This window comes from Pleurodeles waltl, chromosome 8, assembly GCF_031143425.1.
Source record: "Pleurodeles waltl isolate 20211129_DDA chromosome 8, aPleWal1.hap1.20221129, whole genome shotgun sequence".
Taxonomy (NCBI): domain Eukaryota; kingdom Metazoa; phylum Chordata; class Amphibia; order Caudata; family Salamandridae; genus Pleurodeles; species Pleurodeles waltl.
In genome coordinates, this window is record NC_090447.1 from 456,244,864 (window position 1) to 456,270,904 (window position 26,041).

A 26,041-nucleotide genomic window follows, 5' to 3' on the forward strand; every position below is an offset into this window, starting at 1 on the left:
TGCATTCTGCTGTTTTATTCTGAAAGAGAAAACTGTGCAAACACCACAGGAAAAAAAGAAGGCAAAGGAAAAAAAGATTTAAAACCAACCTTTTTTCACTAATTTACTGGGCATTCCCACGATCCGCAAATCCCCTGAACTGCTTGAAAGCTGTCTCTTCAAATTGGCTCCTGGCAAATTAGACAAAACCACTCCCAAAGTCTTTTTCTTTTCTTCCTGTTGCAGGTCACTTGTATGGTGAGGGACTGTAGAAGGATTAGTGCTTTGAAGGGGGATGGAAGCTTGGGATGTGGCTTTGGTTAATTGATACATAGCGTCCTGCCAAAAATGAAAACACATAAAAAGGTTCACAAACAGACTATGTATGATTTCTTTGTGTACAAACAGAACCTGGAAACACAAATGTCAATGCAGAAACCTTCTGTCATAGCTGCACAAACACTAACTTCTACATACTTTCTAAAGTGCCCTGCACCCTTAATGCTTCATTGCCCGAAAATGCTATCCTTTCCCTGAAAAAGCCTAAAACTGCAGATTTCAATTTCAAATATGATAAAATAATGGTAACTTACCTTAAAACAGTATTAAACATGCCCATCCATTTGTTAAGTATATGATGCAAAACCATAAATGTATCTGCTATTTATGTTGCTGCTGTCTTCACAGCAATCATAACAGTAGCAGTAGTAAAAACAAGCATTTGCAATGCAACGAGTCTCGCATTACGTCGAGTTAGAGCTATTAGTGTTGTAAACGCCTAACCAGCCTTTTCTTGCCACATTAAATGAAGAAAAAAAATAAAGAGAAAAAGTAGTCCAGAAACCATAATAGATGGAGCCTCGCATGTTTCCAGTAGTTTACAGATGCTCTCGAGGAGGGCTAAACACCGGAAAAGGCATGACGTACACATGCCTTTCACGAATGAAAACACGCAGATTTTAAAAGGCAAGCCCATAAACCAATGAAAGCGACTGAAGTAACATGGGCATGGTTAAAATCCCCCTAAAGAGATATTAGAAAAGGGACGGAGCGCTTTGCGCTCGCCCCTAGTAAGGATAATGGGGAATTACAAGGGGGCTCTTCCAGCTCACTCACTCCACCAAAGAAATGGCAAAGCCAACAGGACTGGCTTTCTAAAGCATGAAAATGCAAGCATTTACAAATGCTGTTTACACTGAATGCATGAACAAATACAGTTTATCACAATAAAGCCTCCTTTATTGGCTTTACCAGTGCTGGGAAAAAGAATTAAAAGATGATTGCTTTCTGTATAGAAGAGATATAGCAAATAATTGTAGTTTTTGCCAAACCCAACAATATCAATGATTAACTTATTATGACTTTTGATCACTCGTCAGATATCGATGGGCATACATTTGTAATTTCACTCCTTATACCTAATAACCATTTAACTAGAATCTTAAGTCAAGTGACTCATTTTCATTTCCAATTTTCCTCAATAGCCGTGCCACCAATGGTTCATTATATTAATCCTGTGTCACTTGTCCTATTGTAGTCCCTTATATGCATGTTCCTTTATCCAATAGCGATTTGCCTTATTTGCCACTTTTGCCAAGTCCATATATAGGACTGTAATGACTCCAAATAAGATTCCTTTTTCCCCGTGTCCATCCTACCCCACAACAATTCTAAAAATCAAACAATATGTTAAAAACACTCTTGTATCACAATGGTCAAAAACAATCTCCTCCATCTTGCAAGGGAACGGCTTTACTCCTACATTACTTTATAAGAATACATGTTCATCTTGATTTAACTCATTTGGTTCTAAACTATTCATTTACAAAATCAATATAGCCTCTAATCTCCGAAGAGTTAATTCCCTATACCCACTTTTATAGGCTTTAGGCGCAAGTATCAGACCACAATATTTCATTAGATTAACATCACCTCCATGCTCCTTAGAGAAATGTTTGGCTACTGCATACAACATATCCATGTTCTTAATTGCCCTGATTTATTGTAAAATCCTTTTATGTAATGGTAAAATTGTACTCCCTATAGGCACTCGATCATATATATCACAAAGCTCGTCCTGCATGTGCTCCCGTGTTTTATCTGAATGTTCCTTTTACATACCGTATCGCATTTGTCCATATTCCTGTCCTCCTTACAAGCCCTGCAGTGTGTACATTTTATAAATCCTTTTTTAGAATGTAACCAGGCCATCCTTTCATCAAGCTCCTTAACCTCACTATTTACCAATTCATCTCTCATTGACCTTGATCTTAGATAACTTATTAATGGGTGTTTTTTTTACCAAGTGACCAATCATAGGATCACTTTGAATCACATTGCAGTTCTTATTCAAAGCAGCTCTTACTTCCTTTTGTCTCTTAATGTATGTTGCAATAAATCTATGTTCTGTCAATTCTAGTTTCCCTTTCCCTCTCTTCTTCCGAGCTCCCTATTTCCAAATAGTGCTTCCTCTCTATTAGAGCATGTTCTTGCTGTAATAGAGGCCCTGTGTAGTACCGCTTTATGATAACCTCTCTGTTGAAATTTCTGAAGCATCCCCTTTTCTAATTTATCATATTCATCCTCTTCCTCTGTACTGCGTATTCTCCTTGCCCTGTATAATTTCGCAAAAGGAATATTTCTTAAGAAGGGACCCGGATGAAAAAAACTGTGCGTGTAATGTGCTATTCTCCACAGTTGGTTTTCGGTGAACTGTTATCACTTGATTGTTACCTATCTTTACCAACACATCTAGAAACACCATTTTGTCTTTGCTCATCTTATGGGTAAATTTCAAATTCAAGTTATTATCATTGATCTCTCGCACAAAGTACTCCACTGTTCTCACACTCCTCCTCCAAACCAAAAAAAGGTCATCAATGTACTGCACCCACAATAGGATGCTATCTGTCCACTTCTCAAATCGGGACCCCCTATCACCTGCGCCTCTCAGCAGCCCACATGCAAATTCGAATAGCTAGGCTGAAAGCAGGTGCCCATCGCTGTCCCCATGTCTGCAAAAAGATCTCCTTAATGAACATAAAGATGTTACAGTTCAAACAGTATTTTATTCTGGTTACCAACATCTGATTATGCTTAACAAACTTGATAGGCTTCATTCTCAAAAGAAAAACTATTGCTCGAATCCCATCCATACGATTTATAGTTGTATATGACAATGTTACATCCATAGAACATCCATGGACACTAGTAGCAGATCTTCATCCCATCCTACATAAAAAATTCAACATAGAAAATCTGAGGTATCCTTTATTAAGGATAGTAAACCACTCACTACTGGATTTAGGAATTTGTCTATGTATTTGGAAACACTCAAAATTACTATCAAGTGCCGAAAGGATTGGTCTCCATGGCGGAACCACATCATTATTTACCGTTGGAATTAAATAAAATAACGGAATCCTGGGAAAATCCTCTCATGAATTTATATTCATCATCGTTGATCAAACCATCATCTCTCCACCCAATTAGGAGGTCATCAAACCTTCTTTTTATATCATGGAATTCTTCCATGGAGGATCTTCTATAACAGCTGTTATCATTCAACTGTTTATAAGCCTCCTTAAAATACATTTCTTTATTCAATATTACAACATTACCCCCCTTACCAGAGACTTTTAAATTAGGGTATCCTTCTTCCTCAACTCTTCTACAGTCTGTTGATACAGTTTTGCCTTCACACTCAGTCTAGATCTACTCTTACTTTCTTTAGTATGAATTGCTTTAAATTCCTAAACTAGAATTTCTGAGAAGGTATCTATACTACGGTGAGCCGTCTGAGGAATATATTTGGATTTCAATTTTAATACTGATGCCCCTTCTGTTTCTATAGTCCACCGGATAGGTCTTCTAACACCCATTCCTTAGCTTCTGGCTGTGCTCTCGCAATACATTGTTCCAGTTCCACCAAATCCAGCATAAAATCAACATCAGATACTAACAGACTGGTTCTTGGTATAGTCACATCATCTAACAAAAATGACTTCTCATACTTCCCATACTTTCATCAGTTTGAGTTTCCTTACATACTCATATAAATCTACCCTACTGTAAGCATAATCAAAACATGATTCTGTACAATAAGACAGTCCCAGACTCAAATTGTGTTTCTCCGCTTTTGACAATACTTCCCCTGATAAGTTTATCACTGATCTTACTTCTTCTACTCCTTCTTGCTGTTCCTTGTATTCCTCTTGTTTTGACCTTCATGTTCTCTTTTTCCCCTGCCCCCCCCCCCCTCCTTTGACACCTCCTTCTCTTCCTCTTGTCCCATCTGCCCCGGCCTGTGGTTGGTCCTTTGATCTATCTGTAAAAAGAAAAAGGAACTCATCCTCCACACTAGAATGAAACTCATTGAAATCCACATTTGAGCTTCTAGATCCATCTGAATCCAATTCCGATCCTGAATTAGTATCACTCCATGGTATGTCTTGCCTTGTCTTATTAAGATATCCCATCCTCTGCTTTCTTAACGTATCAAATCTTTTAGCAAATGTATAGATTTGTCCTCTCTGATAATCCAACCGATCTCTTTGGAACTTAATCGCTTTTCTTGTTTTGATTGACTCCTCATTTTTCTTTAATCACACTTTCATTTCATTTTTTATACTTCCCAATTTGATCTTTCTCCGTCTCTTTTTCCAATTGGTTATTCAAATCATTTATTTCCTTCAATAAAAAGTTTCTGTCTATTTCCGCATATGTTATTAAGATTTTTATCATCCCAACTGAACTGTTAACATTATGTTCCGCCCATTCTCTTAGGAGTTCTGGATGCGGGTATTCGTAACTTGGAGTGATCATAATGCGTAATCCCCTAGGAATCCTCCCCGCCTCCATGTACTTTTTCAACAAGGATACTTACCACCATTTTGAAATCTCTCTTTTGCACAATCTTTCTAGTGATTAAATGTTTCCTTTCCAGTCTTGTTCCTTTCCTCCCAGTCCCTGATTGGACCCTGTGGCCTGACTCAAGTTGCCTCTTTCAGAAAATATTTAATTTGCTGCTTGCTCCCCGATATGGCACTCTTCTTTAGCCATTTGTAGCTTTTACAAACTATCACACCGTCGCCGTCCAGGCTATTAGTTACTTATTCCTGTATAACCAATCCTTCCCGGATCCAACTCCCAGCCACCATATCTACGCACAGCGTCGGAGGGAGACACCCACTACAGACGCGGAGTTCTCGGACTCTGCCAATAATGCCACTCACCTCCGTATCGCTTCAGTGTTCTTCGGGGTCCCGGGTTGCACGTCTGCCATTCATTTATTTTCTTTTGCTGGCTTGCGGTACCGGCATGCTCCTAAACATTGGCAGTGCTGCCACCACCGCGCGTATTGAACATCAAAGAAGAAACTCCCGTGAATACAAAAGAGTTCAGCACTCCAACGGCGGCTGCAATATCAAAGACTGCCTTTATTAACTCACAACACGTTTCAGCCAATGTGAACCACCATAACACTCTGCATAAACATAGAACACAACTCCACAGTTTCTTGTATTGACGGCATCTACGAATGGTTAGCTTCGCATTTGTCACTAAGATGAGTATGCTAAGTTTGCTTTTAGTAAATGCAGCAAACAACGTCTTTAGCATTGAGGCTTTCAGTGGGTCTATGTGTTTAGGTCGACAAAAGCATACAAAACGTTTTCATTTTGCAGCATGACATTGGTTGTAGGTTTAAGTGCCTCCTTTAAAATGTCCATGCATTCTGGGGGTAGATTTAAGAAACCAAACTCTATAACTTCAGGAGCCATATTGCAAGGGTGAGTGTTTTTTGGGATCTGGATCCCTGATCTGTCCTTGATTTTGAGTGACAAGGTCCTGCCTGTTAGGGAGCTTCTCGTGCAAAACTACTGAGAGATCCAGAAGTGTTGTGAACCAAGCGTGACGTGCCCATGCGGGAGCTACAAGGATCAGGGTGAGAGAGGTTTGAATCAATTTGTGAATTAGAGACGGAATGAGGGGGAGAGGTGGAAAAACTTAAGCAAATATCCCTCACCAATACATCCATAGAGCTCTGCCCTTGGAGGGTGTGGGTATCTGGATGCAAAGATTTGGCATTCTGTATTTTCTGCAGTGGGGTCTATGTAGGGTGTTCCCCACTCTTGAAAGTACTGGTGAAGGACTTGTGGGTGGTGTTCCCATTCATGGACTCGTTGCTGCATCCTGCTGAGGAGGTCTGAAAACTGATTGTCCATGCCTTGGAGATACTCCGTCACTAAATGAATGTGGTGGTGGATTGCCCATTTCCATTTTGTCTGAGTAAGATGGGCCAACTGACAAGAACGTGCCTCCCCCCCGTTTCTGCAGATAGTACATGGCTGTCATGTTGTTTGTACGGACTAGAACCAATTTGTTGAAGAGGTGTGGCAGAAAAGCCTTCATCGCACTGCTTGCAGCTCCAAGTAATTGATATGTGAAGCTAGTTTAAGGGGATCCCACATCTGTAGTCAAAGTGATCTGAGGCACAGGGTCCTGAAAGGGCCGCCCGTCTGACAAGGTTGGTGGGATTCCACCATTGCATAGAACAGGGAGTCTGGCAGTCCAACAACACTAGATCTTGGAGATGACCCTGTGTCTGAGACCACTGATGAGACAGACATTGCTGTAGGGGGCGCATGTGTAGTCTGGCACGAGGAACAATGGCAATGCAAGACACTATCATCCATAATAGCTGCATCACTGAGAATTTGCATTGTTCAGCACTCGGTCCATCATCCTTTTGTGTCGCTAAAGTTGCCCTAAGTGGGAAAGTTATGCCCAGATGTGGGTTGCGTGCTCACAGTGCCAATGGATTCAAGCTAGCCTAACTGATGAAGGGTGATACCCTGAAACCAGTCCTAGGATGCTTGGTTCCGATCCATGGAGAAATTGGCTTGGCAGTTCGGGCTGGGCTGTTCCCATGTGGAACAGGGTCAAGACTAATTTGCATATGCCTGGGTCCAAACTGGGGTTGCGTGGTGAGCAAAAAACAATATGGATTAAACCCAGATCTTTGTGACTGGGGGTGAATGTTTGCATGGTTCAGCATTGTGTCCATCTTCTTATCTTTTTGCATGGCCTTGCTTTGGGAAGGGGACTGATTTTACAGCCCCTTTGAGAAGAAGGGATTGCACTTCTTCTTTGAGAAGACAAATCTGACAGTGTACTGTTGATCTGTTTGTATCTGTGTGACTATATCGTGGAAAGATTTTATTCTTTGCGTATTTGGACATGCTAGAGCCTTGAGTATTTAGTATTGCACCCAAATACTGTTGTATTTGTGCCGGTTGTAGATGCAACTTTTTGTAATTTATTGAGAACCCTAGCGTGTGCAAGGTTTGTATCACGTAATCCGTATGGTTTTGGCACTGCGTATGATTGTTTGATTTTATTAGCCTATCGTCTACATATGTAAAGACATGCATATGTTGTCTTCTTAGGTAAGCTGCGACTACTCCTTGGCACTTTGTGAATACCCTTAGAGCTGTAGTTATTCCAAAGAGTAACAATTTGAACTGATAGTGCTTTCCTTGAATGACAAACCCGAGATATTTTCTGCGCGCAGGGTGGATGGGTATATGGAAATACGCATCCTTGAGGTCTATTGTTGCCATGACATGTTTTTGGAGTAGTGGGATAACATCTTGTAGAGTTACCATGTGAAAAATGTTCTGAAGGGATGTAAAGATTGAGTAATAGAGATTTGACTTCTTCCTGCAACAGATTGATGTGTTCTGTGGATAGTTTGTGCAACTTTGGTGGAATGATTGGGGGAGTTTGTATCAATTCTAGGCAATAGCCATTGCAGATAATTGATAGTACCCAATTGTCTGTGATAATGTTTTGCCAATTTGCATGGAACTGCTGTAGTCTTCCTCCACAGGAGAGGTGTGGAGTTGAAGGGGATGAGACAAGTCACTGCTCAGGGTGCTGTGGAGGTTGCTTAGAAGTTTGAAATTTCCCTCTGTTTCTGGGATACTGCCCCCAAAACCACCTTGTTGGTATAGTGGTTGGTTTTGCCTGCGATGTGGATGCCTCTGCTATTTGTGTTCTAAATCCACCTCGAAACAGGTTTCTGAAAGGATCCCCTGTATGGTGTGGAGTACAGTGCACCCATTGCTTTTGCAGTGTCTGAATCTTTGCATAATTTCTCAATGGATGTGTCAACCTCTGGGCCAAAAAGTTGTTTCTTATTGAATGGCATATTTAACACAGCTTGCTGTATTTCGGGTATAAAACCGGAAGATCTGAGCCATGCATGCCTACGTATTGTCACTGCAGTATTGACACTTCTAACAGCGGTGTCTGCTGCATCTAGGGTAGATCTAATTTGATTTGTAAGGGCTTGCCCTTCTTCCACTACTTGTACTGCTCTCTTCTGGTGTTCTTTGGGGAGATGCTAAATTATGTCTTGCATCTTATCCCAATGGGCCTTGTTGTATCTAGCTAACAGTGCTTGTGAGTTAGCTATCCTCCACTGATTCGCTGCCTGGGATGCAACTCTTTCCTGCAGCATCAAACTTTCTGCTTTCTTTTACGGGTGGGGGAGCATCTCCTGATGACTAGGATTTTGCCCTTTTTCTAGCAGCGCTGACCACTACTGAGTCTGCAGGTAATTGATGTGTTATGTAATCAGGATCAGAGGGTGGAGGTTTATACTTTTTCTCAATCCTGGGCGTTATTATACGAGCCTTAACCAGCTTACAGAATATCTGATCGGCATGTTTTAACATGCCTGGGAGCAAGGGGAGGCACTGGTATTTTGAATGTGTTGAGGATAGGGTATTAAACAAACAATCCTCTTCCAGTGGTTCAGTATGCATGATGACCCCATGGTATGCTGCAGAACAAGCTAACACCTGATTGTACACAGTGCTATCCTCAGGTGGTGAAGGCTTGGAGGGATATCTGTCTGGGTCGTTGCTAGGAATGGGATCTGGATCATAAAGATCCCATGGATCTACATTGTCTTGTTGTGAGTCAAAAGAGTGTGTGGGGGACTGCACTGGTGTAGGACTGGTAGGCAGGTGAGGAGGAGAAAAATGAGATGGTGGTGGTTTCTCCTTCGGCTTTGGCACTTTTGCTGGAGGCTGCATAGTGTCCAATTCCTCCTGAAAGGCTAGCTTTCTCTTTGGTTTTAGGATTCTGCTGTTAGGATTCTGCCTGTTTCCTTATGGATATGAATCCTGGTTTGCCTTCCGTCCATCACTTCAAGTATTGGCTGTACTTGAAACTCCTCTTCAGAGGTTTTGTGGTTTTTTTTTTAGTCTCTTTGAAAGTCCATGCTCCTCTGTGTAACCTGGCCTTTTCGGCTGCAAAGCCGTTTTTTTCGGGATCGAAAAAGATGGTGCAGTGGATGATCTTGGCTCTGAAGGGATTTCAGAATGTTCGACCCCGAAGAATGGTGTTTGCTCGAGTCGGACACAGAGCTTTTTATTGCCTCTGATTTTTTAGTATGAGTGGCCTTTTTCAGTGCCGAACTGGTAGTTAGGTCACCAGTAGTCTTTTTTCGGGCCGAACCATGGCCTTCCGGCAGTAGCGTACGAAGGCCTTATGTTTTTGTCTTTGTGAGGGTACAGGGGCAGGCGTACTCACATGTTGTCCTGCTGTGACCGGTCTGTCTTCCTCGGATTCCTGTTCGGAGTCGGAACCTCGAACGGAGACTGCTGTCTGCATGATTTCTTACTCTTCCACGTCGAGATGTTCGGTGCTTCTGGACGCCATCTCCAGTCTTCGTGCCCTCCTGTCTCGAAGAGTCTTTTTGGAACGGAAAGATCGACAGGCCTCACAATTTTCTTCCCGATGATCTGGGGAAAGGCAAAGATTACAGACAAGATGTTGGTCTGTTTAAGGATATTTCACGTGGCACTAAGGACAGAACCGGAATGGAGTCCGATTCATGAGGCTTCCACGCGGTCGGCCCGACTAGGCCCGAGTTGGGCGAGTAAACCCGAAGGGCAAGTAGAGTTGTCTTCTCCGACGGTACCAATGTGTTGATGGAACATGTAAACCCGATAGATACAATACTGAGGAAAATAAAGCGTTTTCAAAGTTTTCCGATTCAAACTTTCGGAGCGAGAGGAAACACATCCGAACACGACGGCGGAAAGAAAACAATCTAACATGGAGTCGATGCCCATGCGCAATGGAACCGAAGAGGAGGAATCACTTGATCTCGTGACTCGAAAACAATTCTTAGAAGAAAACAACTTGTAACACTCAGAGCCCAACACACGATGGAAGAAGTATAATGCACAGCATGTGTATCTACAGCTACACATGCCACCGAATATATATATATATATATATATGTATGGAAAATGTCACTTACCCAGTGTACATCTGTTCGTGGCATTAGTCGCTGCAGATTCACATGCTGTGCACATCCCGCCATCTGGTGTTGGGCTCGGAGTGTTACAAGTTGTTTTTCTTCGAAGAAGTCTTTTCGAGTCACGAGACCGAGGGACTCCTCCCATTTCGACTCCATTGCGCATGGGCGTCGACTCCATCTTAGATTGTTTTCCCCGCAGAGGGTGAGGTAGGAGTTGTGTATGCTAGTAATAGTGCCCATGCAATGGAGTGAATGCGTATGTACATAATGAAGTTTCAAGTAATATATTTACAAATGTACAAATGTTTAAGATCTACTTCTAAACGGCTACAGGCTCCCGGGGAGGCGGGTGGGCGCATGTGAATCTGCAGCGACTAATGCCACGAACAGATGTACACTGGGTAAGTGACATTTTCCGTTCTATGGCATGTGTAGCTGCAGATACACATGCTGTGCATAGACTAATAAGCAGTTATCTCCCCAAAAAGCGGTGGTTCAGCCTGTAGGAGTTGAAGTAGTTTGAAATAATGTTCTTAGTACAGCTTGACCTACTGTTGCCTGTTGTGCAGTTAACACATCTACACAGTAGTGCTTGGTAAATGTATGAGGCGTAGACCATGTTGCTGCCTTACATATTTTGTCCATTGGAATATTTCCTAGAAAGGCCATGGTAGCACCTTTCTTTCTGGTTGAGTGTGCCTTTGGTGTAATAGGCAGTTCTCTTTTAGCTTTAAGGTAGCAGGTTTGAATGCACTTAACTATACATCTAGCAATGCCTTGTTTTGAAATAGGATTTCCTGTATGAGGTTTTTGAAAGGCGATAAATAGTTGTTTTGTCTTTCGAATTAGTTTTGTTCTGTCAATGTAGTACATTAGTGCTCTTTTGATGTCTAATGTATGTAGTGCTCTTTCAGCTACAGAATCTGGCTGTGGGAAGAACACTGGTAATTCTACCGTTTGATTCAAGTGGAACGGTGAGATTACTTTTGGTAAAAATTTAGGATTGGTCCGTAGAACAACTTTATTTTTGTGTATTTGAATAAATGGTTCTTGAATGGTAAATGCTTGAATCTCACTCACTCTTCTTAGAGATGTGATGGCAATTAAAAATGCAACTTTCCACGTTAAGTATTGCATTTCACAAGAGTGCATGGGCTCAAAAGGTGGACCCATGAGTCGTGTTAAGACAATGTTGAGGTTCCATGAAGGAACTGGTGGTGTTCTTGGTGGTATAATTCTCTTTAGGCCTTCCATCAACGCTTTTATGACTGGTATCCTAAATAATGAAGTTGAGTGCGTAATTTGCAGGTAAGCTGAAATTGCCGTAAGATGTATTTTACTGGAAGAGAAAGCTAGTTTAGATTTCTGCAAATGTAGCAAGTATCCTACTATCTCTTTTGCAGATGTGTGTAAAGGTTGAATTTGATTATTATGGCAGTAATGAACAAATCTTTTCCACTTATTTGCATAACAGTGTCTAGTGGTAGGTTTTCTAGCCTGTTTTATGACCTCCATACATTCCTGTGTGAGGTCTAAGTGCCCGAATTCTAGGATTTCAGGAGCAAAATTGCTAGATTCAGCGATGCTGGATTTGGATGTCTGATCTGTAGTTTGTGTTGTGTTGTGTTAACAGATCTGGTCTGTTTGGCAGTTTGATATGAGGTACTACTGAAAGGTCTAGTAGTGTTGTGTACCAAGGTTGCCTTGCCCATGTTGGTGCTATTAGTATGAGTTTGAGTTTGTTTTGACTCAACTTGTTTCCTAGATATGGAAGAAGTGGGAGAGGGGGAAAAGCGTACGCAAATATCCCTGACCAGTTCATCCATAGTGCATTGCCCTGAGACTGATGTTGTGGGTACCTGGATGCGAAGTTTTGGCATTTTGAGTTTTCTTTTGTTGCAAATAGATCTATTTGTGGCGTTCCCCACATTTTAAAGTAAGTGTTCAGTATTTGGGGGTGAATTTCCCATTCGTGGATCTGTTGGTGATCCCGAGAGAGATTGTCTGCTAACTGATTCTGAATCCCTGGAATAAATTGTGCTATTAGGCGAATGTGGTTGTGAATCGCCCAATGCCATATTTTTTGTGTTAGGAGACACAACTGTGTCGAGTGTGTTCCTCCCTGTTTGTTTAGGTAATACATTGTTGTCATGTTGTCTGTTTTGACAAGAGTGTATTTGTGGGTTATTATGGGTTGAAATGCTTTCAGAGCTAAAAACACCGCTAACAGTTCTAAGTGGTTTATATGAAACTGTTTTTGCTGAATGTCCCATTGTCCTTGGATGCTGTGCTGATTGAGGTGTGCTCCCCACCCTGTCATGGATGCATCTGTCGTTATTACGCATTGTGGCACTGGGTCTTGAAAAGGCCGCCCTTGGTTTAAATTTATACTGTTCCACCATTGAAGCGAGATGTATGTTTGGCGGTCTATCAACACCAGATCTAGAAGTTGACCCTGTGCTTGTGACCACTATGATGCTAGGCAGTGTTGTAAGGGCCGCATGTGCAACCTTGCGTTTGGGACAATGGCTATGCATCATGCCTAGGAGTTTCATTACTAATTTGACCTGTATGTTCTGGTTTGGATACATGGCTTGTATTACATTTTGGAATGTTTGGACTCTTTGTGGACTTGGAGTGGCAATCCCTTTTACTGTGTTGATTGTTGCTCCTAGGTATTGCTGTGTTTGACACGGCAGAAGGTGTGACTTTGAGTAATTGATTGAGAAACCTAGTTTGTGTAGGGTTTCTATGACGTAATTTGTGTGTCGTGAACACTGTTTTTGCGTGTTGGTTTTGATTAACCAATCGTCTAGGTACGGGAACACATGTATTTGCTGCCTTCTGATATGTGCAGCTACTACTGCTAGACATTTTGTAAAAACTCTTGGCGCAGTTGTTATTCCGAATGGCAACACTTTGAATTGGTAATGTATCCCTTGGAATACAAACCTTAGGTACTTTCTGTGTGAAGGATGTATTGGTATATGGAAATATGCATCCTTTAGATCCAGTGTTGTCATGTAGTCTTGTTGTTTGAGCAGTGGGATTACTTCTTGTAATGTAACCATGTGAAAGTGGTCTGATTTGATGTATGTATTTAATATTCTGAGATCTAGTATAGGTCTTAGAGTTTTGTCTTTTTTGGGTATTAGAAAGTACAGTGAGTAAACTCCTGTGTTTAGTTCTTGTTTTGGTACTAATTCTATTGCCTCTTTTTGGAGCAATGCTTGAACTTCTAACCCTAGAAGATTTATATGTTGTTTCGACATACTGTGTGTTTTCGGTGGGACTGTTGGAGGGAATTCTTGAAATTCTATGCAATAACCATACTGGATAATTGCTAGTACCCAAGTATCTGTTGTTATCTCCTCCCAATGTTTGTAAAATTGGCTTAGTCTTCCCCCCACAGGTGTTATGTGATGGGGATGGGTGACTTGTGAGTCACTGCTTATTTTGAGGACTTTTGGGGCTTTGGAATTTTCCTCTACCTCTTTGGAATTGTCCCCCTCTATATTGCCCCCGAAAACTTCCCCGCTGATATTGGCTTTGGTAAGTGGGCCTTGTTTCTGATGTTGTGGTTTCTGTTGGTTGTCCTCGAAACCCTCCCCTAAAAGGTGTTTTGCGAAAGGTGCCTCTGCTCTGCGGGGAGTAGAGTGCGCCCATGGCTTTTGCCATATCAGTGTCCTTGAGTTTCTCAATAGCAGTGTCGACTTCCGGCCCAAACAACTGCTGTTCATTAAATGGCATATTTAGCACAGCTTGTTGAATTTCTGGCTTGAAACCTGACGTGCGGAGCCATGCGTGCCTTCTTATTGTTATTGCAGTATTTACTGTCCTTGCAGCCGTATCTGCTGCATCCATTGAAGACCGTATCGGATTATTAGAGATACTTTGTCCTTCTTCCACCACTTGTTGTGCTCTTTTTTGGAACTCCTTGGGTAAGTGTTCTATCAAATGTTGCATCTCATCCCAGTGAGCTCTGTCATATCTTGCCAAAAGCGCTTGTGAATTGGCAATGCGCCATTGGTTTGCTGCTTGTGCTGCAACCCTTTTGCCTGCAGCATCAAATTTGCGACTCTCTTTGTCTGGAGGTGGTGCATCTCCCGAGGTATGAGAGTTTGCTCTCTTACGAGCTGCCCAGACAACTACTGAGTCTGGAGTTAACTGCGTTGTAATATAAACAGGATCTGTTGGTGGTGGCTTGTATTTTTTCTCCACTCTTGGAGTTATGGCTCGGCCTTTCACAGGATCTTGAAAGATTTGTTTTGAATGTTTTAGCGTTCCTGGGAACATAGGTAGTCTTTGGTACTGGCTATGAGTGGAGGTTAGCGTGTTAAACAAGTAGTCATCCTCAATTGGTTCTGAATGCAAGGTGACGTTATGGAAAACAGCTGCCCTTGCGATCACCTGTGTGTAAGATGTACTGTCCTCAGGAGGGGACGGCCTGGTAGGGTACGAGTCTGGGATGTTGTCCGATACTGGAGCATCGTAAAGGTCCCATGCATCGGGATCATCTTGACTCATGGCAGTATGAGTCGGGGAGTGCATCAGTGGAGGTGTTGCTACTGGTGATGTGTGCACTGATGGTGGTGGAGAAGGTGGTGGAGTTGTTTTCTTTGCCACCTTTGCTTGTGGCTCCTTGCCCTTTTCGTGAAAGGCAAGTTTTCTTTTTATTTTAATTGGAGGAAGAGTGGTTATCTTCCCTGTGTCTTGATGAATGTGGAGTCTCCTTTGAGTATAGTCTGGCTCTACAGCTTGAAGTTCCTCTCCAAATCTATGTTTTTTCATTTGGGAGGCCAATCCTTGTTCCTCTGTATAGGAACCTGTTTTCAGCTCCGAGGCTGGATGTTTCGGAACCGAAACTTTTTCGGAGGTCTTTTTAGGCTCCGAAGAAACCTTTGTAATCTTCGGCGTGGTGGTGTCTCGATGCCGAATTTGTTCGGTGCCGCTGTGACGGTGCCGAAATTTCTCAGAGCCGATGTCTCGGGTCCGAGATTGCTGTGTGGCGGTATCTCGACCGGAGTCGGATGACTTTGACACCAACGTGCCCTTTTTCGGTGCCTTGGCTCGGTCACCGCTTGTTTGGGTTAAGCCATGGCCTGTTGGCGGTGGCGTCCCCTGGGCTTTTGTTGACTTCTCGTGAGTCTTATGTTTCGACGTCTTACTCACGGTTTTCGGCGTTTCTTCGGCCTCAAGCTCTTCCGAGTCCGACTCTTGGATAGAGAAAGCTTCCTCTTCTTCCTCGAAACGCTCTTGTTCGGTCGGCGTCGACGCCATCTGCAGTCTTCTGGCTCCTCGGTCTCTTAACGTCTTTCTGGACCGAAACGCTCGACAGGCCTCACAAGTATCTTCCTTGTGCTCTGGGGACAAGCACAAGTTACAGACCAGGTGCTGATCCGTATACGGATACTTGTTATGGCATTTTGGACAGAAGCGGAATGGGGTCCGTTCAATCAGCCTTGAATTCACATGTGGTCGGGCCGACCAGGCCCCGACGGGGGATCGAAAAAACCCCGAAGGGCCACCGGAACTCTTCTAAATTCGGTGTCGATCTGTTGTAACTAACCCGATACCGAACGCAAACAATACCGACGTTTTTTTCCGAGATTCTAACTAACTTTCTGACCCGAAACACGAAGCAAAAAGGAACACGTCCGAACCCGATGGCGGAAAAAAAACAATCTAAGATGGAGTCGACGCCCATGCGCAATGGAGTCGAAATGGGAGGAGTCCCTCGGTCTTGTGACTCGAAAAGACTTCTTCGAAGAAAAACAACTTGTAACACTCCGAGCCCAACACCAGATGGCAGGATGTGCACAGCATGTGTATCTGCAGCTACACATGCCATCGAACATATATATATATATATATTTATTTATTATTTTTATTAAGACTATCTGTTTTAATCTCTTTACAGTAGCCTTGGTGTTCCATTATCTAAGAGCTTCTCACCTACAAACAATGGAATAGATGAAGGTAAGGATCCTTCAGAACAAACATAGCTTCTAAATGACAATCAACATCAATGTTGATTTGGATTAAAACAAGGCATGCGGAGATCAAATGGTACTTTCAGAAATTTTTGCCTTCATGGATGGAACTGGAGGACTTGCCAGACTTTCACTATACGAAAGCGATGGATTTTAAGTATGTTCAGATTTTAGTCGTTAAACTATTTAAAGGAATTACTTTTGCACCTAATGATACAGGTGTAACAACATTTGTTATTTTATTTTGATCTTTCTGGGGCTCATCTATTTGAATATGTATCTTGGTACTGTCAGCAAACATCCAAGTGCAAAGCCTGGGGTACTACAAAGGACATTTCTCTGCAGATGGCTTTGCAAACCCAATTTGAATTTCGGTGCAAATCTCAGAGGTAGGAGCAAATCAAATCTAAAGCTCTCCTAGTGATCACTAACTAATCCCGGAGACTTTTAAATCGTATTGTACTGTCATTCTTATCAAATGTAGGATGCGAACAATATCGGGTTGATTGACAATTTTTATCCATAGAACTACACATTTACTCTCTAATGTTGATAAATGTGGTATAAGTGCTTCATTATGGCTTGAACTCTGACTGGTGAGCTTGTGAAAGGTAGGTTTGATCCATATACTTCTGTGATTTCTTTTTCATTTCCTTTTGGGTGGGGGGGCAGATCGAGAGGTATTTTTGTCTGATTCTTGAGTTTGCTGTTGGTGTTCATAACAGAGGTGTGACAATCGCTTGCTTCAGTGGTTTATCAAATGAATCTTTAAAGAGTGATGCATTCCCCACATAAGTGAGGTCCATAACCAACATGATGATTACGGTTGTGTACATCACAGTGCAGTGTTTTAAAGAAGCTCTGTTCCCTAACTCTAGGCTCAATAACTCCTAAAGGACTGAATGCCAAGAGCACACAAATCTAGAGGGTGACAGAACAGAAGAAAGGTCATGGCATGGTGTTGAATCTGATGTCCACTTAAACCATTTTTGAAGTTGCTGCAATTCTGTCAGGAGGCACAGGAGGTATTGCTTCTTTAATTTGGTACCTCACCAATGTGTTTCAAGAATTGTCTTTTTTAAATTTGTAATGAACAAGATGAGTTGCAAGCTGCAAAGTAGGGTTACAACTGAGACATAAGGTTAGTGACTTTAGACATCTGTGATCCAATTGGCAGCCTTTTTCTCTTTAGTTTGTTTATTTCTTCTTGTATTATTTATTGGTTAGTGTAATCCCAAAATGTGTTTGTACTGATCTGAGAGGAGCCAATCTGTCTAATGAATTGGTAAACTAGTGGTACAATGATTCTAGTTTATATACTGGGTGTCAGTGGTAGGTGGGTCTCTCCAAACACTATGTAGATTTCACTGAACTAGTCAAATTTTGATGTGTTTAATTTGAAAAAGGCTTGCTTTCAACATGCTTTGTGGTCGAAGTTGTTACGTCACATTTGTGATCTGAAATGTGACCAGTTCAGGGGCAGCACAATGGGTTTGGCCGTTTCATCAGAGAGAGACAGAGGGAGCAAAAACACTAAATCTAGTGCCTTACTCCCTATGTGCATCAGAACATTTGCAGTTTGGCTAGGCACCAATCATATCAAATTAACCAAGGCATCCATATTTAGTGTGGAGTTTGGATGCCCACAGGATAGTCTCCCTTTATCAGCACTTCTTGAGCCCTGCACTGTAGAAATAGGGCTTGTTTGAGGAACTAATCTACAAAAGGGCAAGTATCCTCGCAGTGATACACCACTACAATCACTAGTAAATAGTTAGAATTAATATTGCACCGAGCTACAACACATTGAAAGGAGTTGTACAGTCGGTTTGGAATTTTAAAACAGGTTACTTCTGATGCATGAATGAAGGCTACTCAAACCTCTTTTTGGGTCTGCTTGAGCCAGGGAAGCACCTTGAAGATTTAGTGCACCAAGCTGTCGAAAATGGCAAGACTTATCAGTGAACTGTGCTTCTGTTAATGTGATTATATGAATTAAATTTGTGCTGAGGAGGTCTTCACCTACAGCAGAATGTTTTTGAGCACATCAAGCATTGAACAGATCAGTCAGGGTTATTTGCCTATGAGGAGCAAAGGAATATTTGGTCTCTGAGATCATGTTTGATATGTGTCTTTGCTGCGGTCCAGTTAAATAGGGATTCCCAATCCAAATGTGAGTCTGTGATGGACTGACGATGTATGTTGATTGGGATTATCTGGATCTCTGTGTAGTCGATCTGTTATCCATTGGGTAGACTGACGCTGTAGAGTATGAGTAAGTTATATGGAACCTAATGACCACTGACCCACTGCATGCTGCTCAGGTTGGAAAGCAAATAAATGTCGGAGAACAAAGCTGAGCCTGCAAGGTTTTAATTACCAAAGGATTGTCCGATATTACAGGAAAGGACAGTTGAAAGTATTATGCTGGGTGAGTGATGCATCCGTGCCTTTGCTTTTAAACTATCCTCCTGAGAACTGTCATGTTCACATAATTAGTGATGTGGAGAATGAGTGAGTTTCAGGTACTTTGCAGTTAGACTTTGGAAGTTTTAGGTCTCATACTTTGGATGCTTTAGTGCTCTCAACTTTCCAGTGTAATGCTTCAAAAGCTGACACGCTCTTAGTATTAGCCTGGATCATGCCTGTATGGGTGGTGTAAATGTGATTGTTTTTTAGGTTATTGGAGTTGGCTGAACTGGACAAGAGCCTAGAATCTAGTATAAGGCACCCATGAGTATTAGAGCTTTTTCGTTCTGGTGAATAGCTTCGGAAATATTTATCTCTACTCATAAGTTTGCTTGTAGAGAACAGAAAGTCAATATTGTTTTTTTACTGTTCCTACACATGTATGTTTCTCATAAGAGTATCTGGAAAGGGCAGCATAGTGACATATTAAAATATTTCCTTTATATTTTGGATAATATGGTTGTATGGGAGAGGATGGTGAAACTTTGCGGCTCAGCAGTGAATACTGCACCAGCTGAAATCCTGGTGACTGTCAGAATTAGAAACCACTGCTCTTGAGGTATTATCAGGTTTCAAGTGCCTGCACATATTCCAACAGATCCAAAGAGGCGCGCTCTCTCATGTCGGTGTCTGCATGTGGGAAGGACCTATTTCCATCGATAATCTTCACACTAGTTTGTCAAAAATGCGGCACTCACAGGATTCCAACAGTTTTCTTTTATTTTAATTCCATCACAGGGCCCCAAACAAACTCACACCAACGCGTTTCTACCTTCCCGGTCTTGGTCACGGTAATTAACCAATCCATTACACACCCTATTTATACTAATCCTCTAAGCCATGCCCTTAAGTGGCATTCTGGGATATGTAGTCCCTACAGTGTATGTTATTTCTTAAGCCAACCACAGTCTTATTACACCCTAAAATGTGATTAAAATACAAATAAGACTAAAAAATAAGAAGTAATGAATAAAGTGAAGACCTCAGTGCATAACAACAATAATATTGAAACAATATACCATGAACATAACAACAACCACTCCGTTCGTCATTCTAGATTGTTAATGGATCCCATTTTTCTCTTACTTGTATTCCCACGTCAACAATATCCATAACTCTTAGCTGATTTTTACATTCCAAACAGTTTTTCTTTTCCATCATTTTATGGAGATCCAGTTCCCAATTATTCTTTTGATTATTTTCATTAATATACTTCTTTACAATTTGTATTGACAGTGGGAGTTAATCCATATTATACAACCAACCTTAGAGATGACAATACAATTCCTCATCGTAATTGATCCCAAATGGCATCTTCGTCTTCAACCGGATAATATATCTAGATTCCTAACGTCTTAATCTCTGAACCCTGTCACCACCCCGTTCATGCTTTTGTATGGTTGCAACACCATAGTACTTCATGGATAGCCAATCAAGTTCCGAGTGAGTTTTTAAGTGTTTGGGCATTGCTTATGTGGTATCCTCGTTACGCACCGCCCCATTGTAAATGGGAGTAATTCAAGAACATGGCCTCTGAGGTTATAAGAGTGCATAAAACATGTCCTGAGCATACACAATAATAAGGAAAAGAAGGATGTTATCCTCGCAGTAATAACTTGATGAAATTTGGACTTCAAGATATACAAACAAGTACTCTTTCCAAGTAAATTAATCACTTTCCAGTAGTGGCTATAAGACATAACAAAGGTGAAGTCCTATAAGCCACACAGGATTTTTTGGTCAAATAATTAAATAATTATTGCATAAAAGAGGACCCCACAAAGTGACCATAACTCCGAATACTTTAATAGGGGATATATAGACCCTTATTTGGCATAAGTAAAATTGTGACACAAAGAACATGGAGGAAAGATTAGCCAAACGAATTCAGCGAGCAGAATCAGTGTTTGAGGTTACAAGTAATACTCAAATTCATGGGCAAACATCAAGAAGTACAGAAATGGCCCCAAGGAACAATCTAGAATGACGGAGTGGTTGTTGTTATGTTTATGGTATATTGTTTCAATATTATTGTTGTTATGCACTGAGGTCTTCACTTTATTCATTACTTCTTATTTTTTAGTCTTATTTGTATTTTAAACACATTTTAGGGTGTAATAAGACTGTGGTTGGCTTAAGAAATAACATACACTGTAGAGACTACATATCCCAGAATGCCACTTAAGGGCATGGCTTAGAGGATTAGTATAAATAGGGTGTGTAATGGATTGGTTAATTACAGTGACCAAGACCGGGAAGGTAGAAACGCGTTGGTGTGGGGCCCTGTGATGGAATTAAAATAAAAGAAAACTGTTGGAATCCTGCGAGTGCCGCATTTTTTACTTAAGTGTCAAACTAGTGTGAAGAGATATATATATATATGTTCCCTCTCTTGCTTTTCTTTATTCAGTTAAATAGTATCGACCATAACTCACATAATTACACAACATATAATCAAATCAAGCAAAAAATTTACACAAGTTACACAAACAAAAACTTACAAATACTACCAATTTCATTTTTCAACCAAAATTCAATAAGTAAAATCCATTTTTTTTTAAAAAAGTTATGCTATTCTGCCAAGTTAGGTCTCCCTTTAAAAAAAAGACCCCACCCCCGGCACATCAACACATCAGGGACCATTTGCAGCCACACAAAAGCCGGACGATACTGCAGAAAGCCCTTTTTCCTCAGCAAGTAAGTGGTGGCTAGCCTGTAGGAGATGGAGTAGCCTGAAAAAGTGTCCTGAGCACCACCTGGCAACATTTGCTTGGTGGCGAGCTAAAACATCTAAAAGAACAAGCAAGTTTGAATGCACTTGACTATCCATCTAGCTATCCCAGTTTCTGAAATTGGATTGCCTTTGTGAGGCGTTGAAAATGCTACAAAAAAGCTGTTTAGATTTTCTGAAACTTTTAGCCCTATTAATGTAATACATAAGAGCTCTTTGAACATGTAGTGTGTGCAGAGTTCTTTCTGCGAATGAGTGGCTGTAGGAGAAAAAATAAAATAGGTAACTCAACTGATTGGCTAATGTAAAATGGTGAAACTACTTTTGGGAGAAATTTAGGGTTTGTCCTAAGGACTACTTTATCCTTATGAACTTGGAAGAAAGGTTCTTCTAAAGTGAACGCTTGTATTTCACTTACACGTCTTAGGGAAGTGATAGCCACTAAAAAGGCAACTCTCCATGAAAGAAATTGCAAAGGGCAGGAGTGTATGGGTTCAAAATGTGGACTCATGAGCCCAGTAAGGACAACTTTAAGGTTCCATATTAGAGCTGGAGGAACCCTGGGTGGAATGACTCTTGAGGCCTTCCATAAATGCTTTGATTACTAGAATTCTTAATAAAGAAATAAGTTGTCTGTTTTGGAGGTAAGCAGCTATAGCTGCTAAATGAAATCTAATAGATGAGTATGCTAAACTTGCTTTTTGTAAATGTATCCGGTAACAAAACGTCTTGTACTGATGCTTTGAGTGGAATAATGTTTTTAGGTTGACAGTAGCAAACAAAACGTTTCCATTTTGCAGCATAACACTGTCTAGATGTATGTTTACATGCTTCTCTAAGAATGTTGGTACATTCAGAGTGGAGTTGTAAATAACCAAACTCTATTACTTCAGGAGCCATATCGCAAGATTGAATGTTTTGGGTTCTGGATGTCTGAGATTTGGAGTCAGGAGGTCTGGTCTGGTCTGGTGGGGAGTTTCTGGTGGGGAACCACAGACAGATCCAACAGTGCTGTGTACAAAGGATGATGTGCCCATGTGGGAGCTACAAGGATCATGTTAAGTGTTAGTCTCAGTTTGCGAACCAGAAATGAAATGAGTGGGAGAGGCAAAAAAGAGTAAGCAAATATCCCTGACCAATTCATCCATAGAGCATTGCCCTTGGACTGAGGGTGTGGTTATCTGGACGCAAAGTTTTGGTATTTACTGAGGTGGTGAAGAGGTCTATTCCAGGTGTTCCCCACACGTGAAAGTATCAGTGAAGTACTTGTGGGTGAAGTTCCCATTCGTGGGACTTGTTGCTGCATCCTGCTTAGAAGGTCTGCAAACTGGTTGTCCATTCCTGGGAGATATTCTGCTAGTAAGCAAATAGGATGGTGAATTACCCATTTCCAAACTGTCTCAGCAAGAAGGGACACTTGAGACAAGTGTGTCCCCCCTCTTTCTGTAGCTAATATATGGTTGTTATGTTGTCTGTACGGACTAGAACCACCTTGTGAGAGAGTTGTGGCAGAAATGCTTTGAGTGCTAGAAAGACTGCTAGTAGCTCCAAGTAGTTGATGTGATACGTTTGTTGAATGGGATCCCATCTGACTTGCATTGTAAGGTTGCTGAGATGACCTCACCAACCTGTCTGTGATGCATCTGTATTGAGAGTGATCTGAGGCAAAGGGTCTTGAAAGGGCCACCCCTTAGCAAGGTTGGTGGGATTCCACTATTGCAGAGAGCGGTGAGTCCTGGGGTCAAACAACGCTAGATGCTGGAGATGACCCTGTGACTGAGACCATTGACGACATAGACACTGTTGTAATGGACAAACATGTGTAGTCTGGCATGAGGAACAATGGCATGCAGGAAGCCATCATCCCTAATAGCTGCATCACTAGTCACACTGTTTAAGTGTGGTTCTCCTGTAATTGAGTCAGAAGAGTGTGGAAAGCTTGAATGCGTGCTGGGTTTGGATATGCCAACCCTGTGTGAGTACTGCAAATTGCTCCCAGATAAGGCTGCACTTCTGAGGGTTGGAGATGGTGTTTGAGAAAGTTGATCATAAATCCTAGAGTGTGTAGACGGTCTACTGTGTACTGAGTATGATTCTGACATTTTTGGATGGTATTGGCTTTGATGAGCCAGTCGTCCATATATGGAAAGATATGAATATGTTGTCTTCTGAGGAATGTGGCAACTACTGCTAGACATTTTGTGAATACCCTGGGAGTGGTTGTTACCCCAAATGGTAAGACCTTGAATTGAGAGTGTTTTCTCGCAATGACAAATCTAAGGCATTTGTGATGTGCTAGTTGTATGGGAATGTGAAAATAAGCTTCTTTGAAATCCAAGGCTGTCATAAAATCGCCTTGCTGTAATAGGGGATTTATATCTTGCAGAGTAACCATATGGAAATGCTCTGAGAGCATGTATAGGTTGAGAGTGACCCATCTTTCTTTTGGTTAAAGGAAGTATTGGAATATACTCCTAGCCCTTGCTGAGATAGGGGAACTATATATATATAGCCCCTTTGAGAAGAAGGGATTGTACCTCTTCTTTCAAAAGAATGAGATGGTTGTGTGAAAGTTTGTGAGCATAAGGGGGAATATTTGGTGGAGTGGAGATGAGTTCTAGACAGTAACAATGCTGGATAATTGATAGAACCTATTGAACTGTTGTGATATTGGACCTCTGGGGATAGACATTTGCTAGTCTTCCCTCTACTGGGGAGGTGTGTGCTGGATAAATCTGTAAGCAGTCACTGCCATGTGTTTGACGCAGAACCTCTAGAGGTGGTCGCCTTACCTTTGCCTTTATTATTTTCGTCCCTGTAAGAGCCTCTGAAGTAACATCTGTTGTAAATGTGTGTTCCCTGTTTGATCTGAGAGGTGGCAGGCTCAGTGGATGACGTTTTGAAACCTCCCCTAAATTGTGGCTAAACAAATTACCCCTCCTTGGTGTAGTTAGTAGAGCTACCATAGCTTTAGCTGTCTCTGAATCTTTTTTCAGCTTGTGTATGGTGGTGTCAACTTCTGGACCAAACAAGTGTTCTTTATGGAAGGCATATTGAGAACTGCCTGATGTATTTCTGGCTTGAAGCCTGAGCATCTCAGCCAAGGATGCATTCTTATAATAACACTTGTGTTTACACCACGTGACGCAGTATCCGCTGCATTAATGGCACATATAATAAGAGTTGTTTGAGATGGCTTGATCTTCTGAGACTATCTCCTATCCGCTTTTCTGATGTTCCTCTGGAAGGTGCTGAAGTAGCTCTTCCATCTCGTCCCAGTGGGCCCTATCATATCTTGCTAGAACTGCCTGCAAATTAGCAATTCATCAACGGTTAGTTGCCTGTGCAGCTACTCTTTTCACTGCTGCATTACATTTTTTGCTCTTCGTATCAGGAGTAAAAGCATCTCCTCTGGGTTGACTATTAGATTGCTTCTGTGCTGTGCTTACAACTTTAGAGTCAGGAGGTACATGTGATCTGATAAAAATAGGGTCTGGCGGTGCTGCCTTGTACTTTTTGTCGACCCTTGGGATAACAACCCATGCTCTGACAGGTTCTTTTAAGATGTCTGTAGCATGATTAAGCATACCTGGCAACATGGTCAGGAACTGACTTTCTTTATGAGTGTTGGTCAATGTATCAAAGAGGAAATCCTGTTCAATCTGGTCAGTGTGCGTGTGTACATTATGGTATGCAGCTGCCCGTGCAATAACCAGAATGTATGCTGTTGCATCTTCAGGAGATGAAGGCCATGCTGGATACAAATCAGGGTCACTCAGGAGTATGGGATCTGGATCGTATAAATCTCATGGATCTACATCCTGTGGATTGTCACCCAAGTCTCTTGAAAAGACAGTCTCCTTTAAATTTAAACGTGGGAGAAGCAATTATTTTCCCTGTTCCGTTTTGTATGTGGAGCTTGCGCTGCCGAGCGACTATTACTTCCAGAATTGGCTGCAATGGTGAAGCTGTTACAGATGAAAGAGTGAAGTATTTTAAAGCTATCATCCTCGGTTTCAAAGTTTTCAGCATGAAAGCCTTTTATCGAACAAAAGATGTTGGTTCCGAAACTGATGTCGAAGGCTTCTTTCTCTGGGCCAAATTCCTCAGATCGAAAATTGAACTCGATTCAGAGACTGTGTGGGATGCTGTTGAGTCTGTGGTTGATGCCAAAGACATCTTGGCCTTTCCAATTTTCGGTGCCAAGACGGAGAACAGGGCATCCAAATGTAACTTTCAGATCCGACCATTGCCGAAAGGCAGTGGTGGACCGATGACCAGTTTAGATGTTTTTTTCAAAGTCTTTAGATGGGAAGTTGGGGTACTCATGTGTTGTGATGCGGTGAGAGAGGCTGACTCTCGATGTAAAATTCGACATCTGACTCTGAATCTCGAATGGAGAGGGCTACTCAATGTCAGATTTCCTCCTGTCCATGCTCCTCTCCGAAAATGTCAGCACTGTCGTCCGGTGTCTTCGATGCCATCTCCAATCAACGCGCTCTTCGGTCCCCAGAGAGTCTTCTGAAATCT

At 41.7% G+C, this 26,041-nt stretch overlaps 1 protein-coding gene across 1 annotated transcript in view; it reads right to left on the reverse strand.

Annotated features, from left to right (window-relative positions):
- The window catches only part of LONRF2 (LON peptidase N-terminal domain and ring finger 2), a 245,336-nt gene that overhangs the window by 117,736 nt on the left and 101,559 nt on the right, over positions 1 to 26,041 (reverse strand). Inside the window, exon 5 of the mRNA XM_069204393.1 lies at positions 90 to 318. Within this exon, the coding sequence (XP_069060494.1) occupies positions 90 to 318 (229 nt within the window). The remainder of the gene's footprint in view (positions 1 to 89; positions 319 to 26,041) is intronic.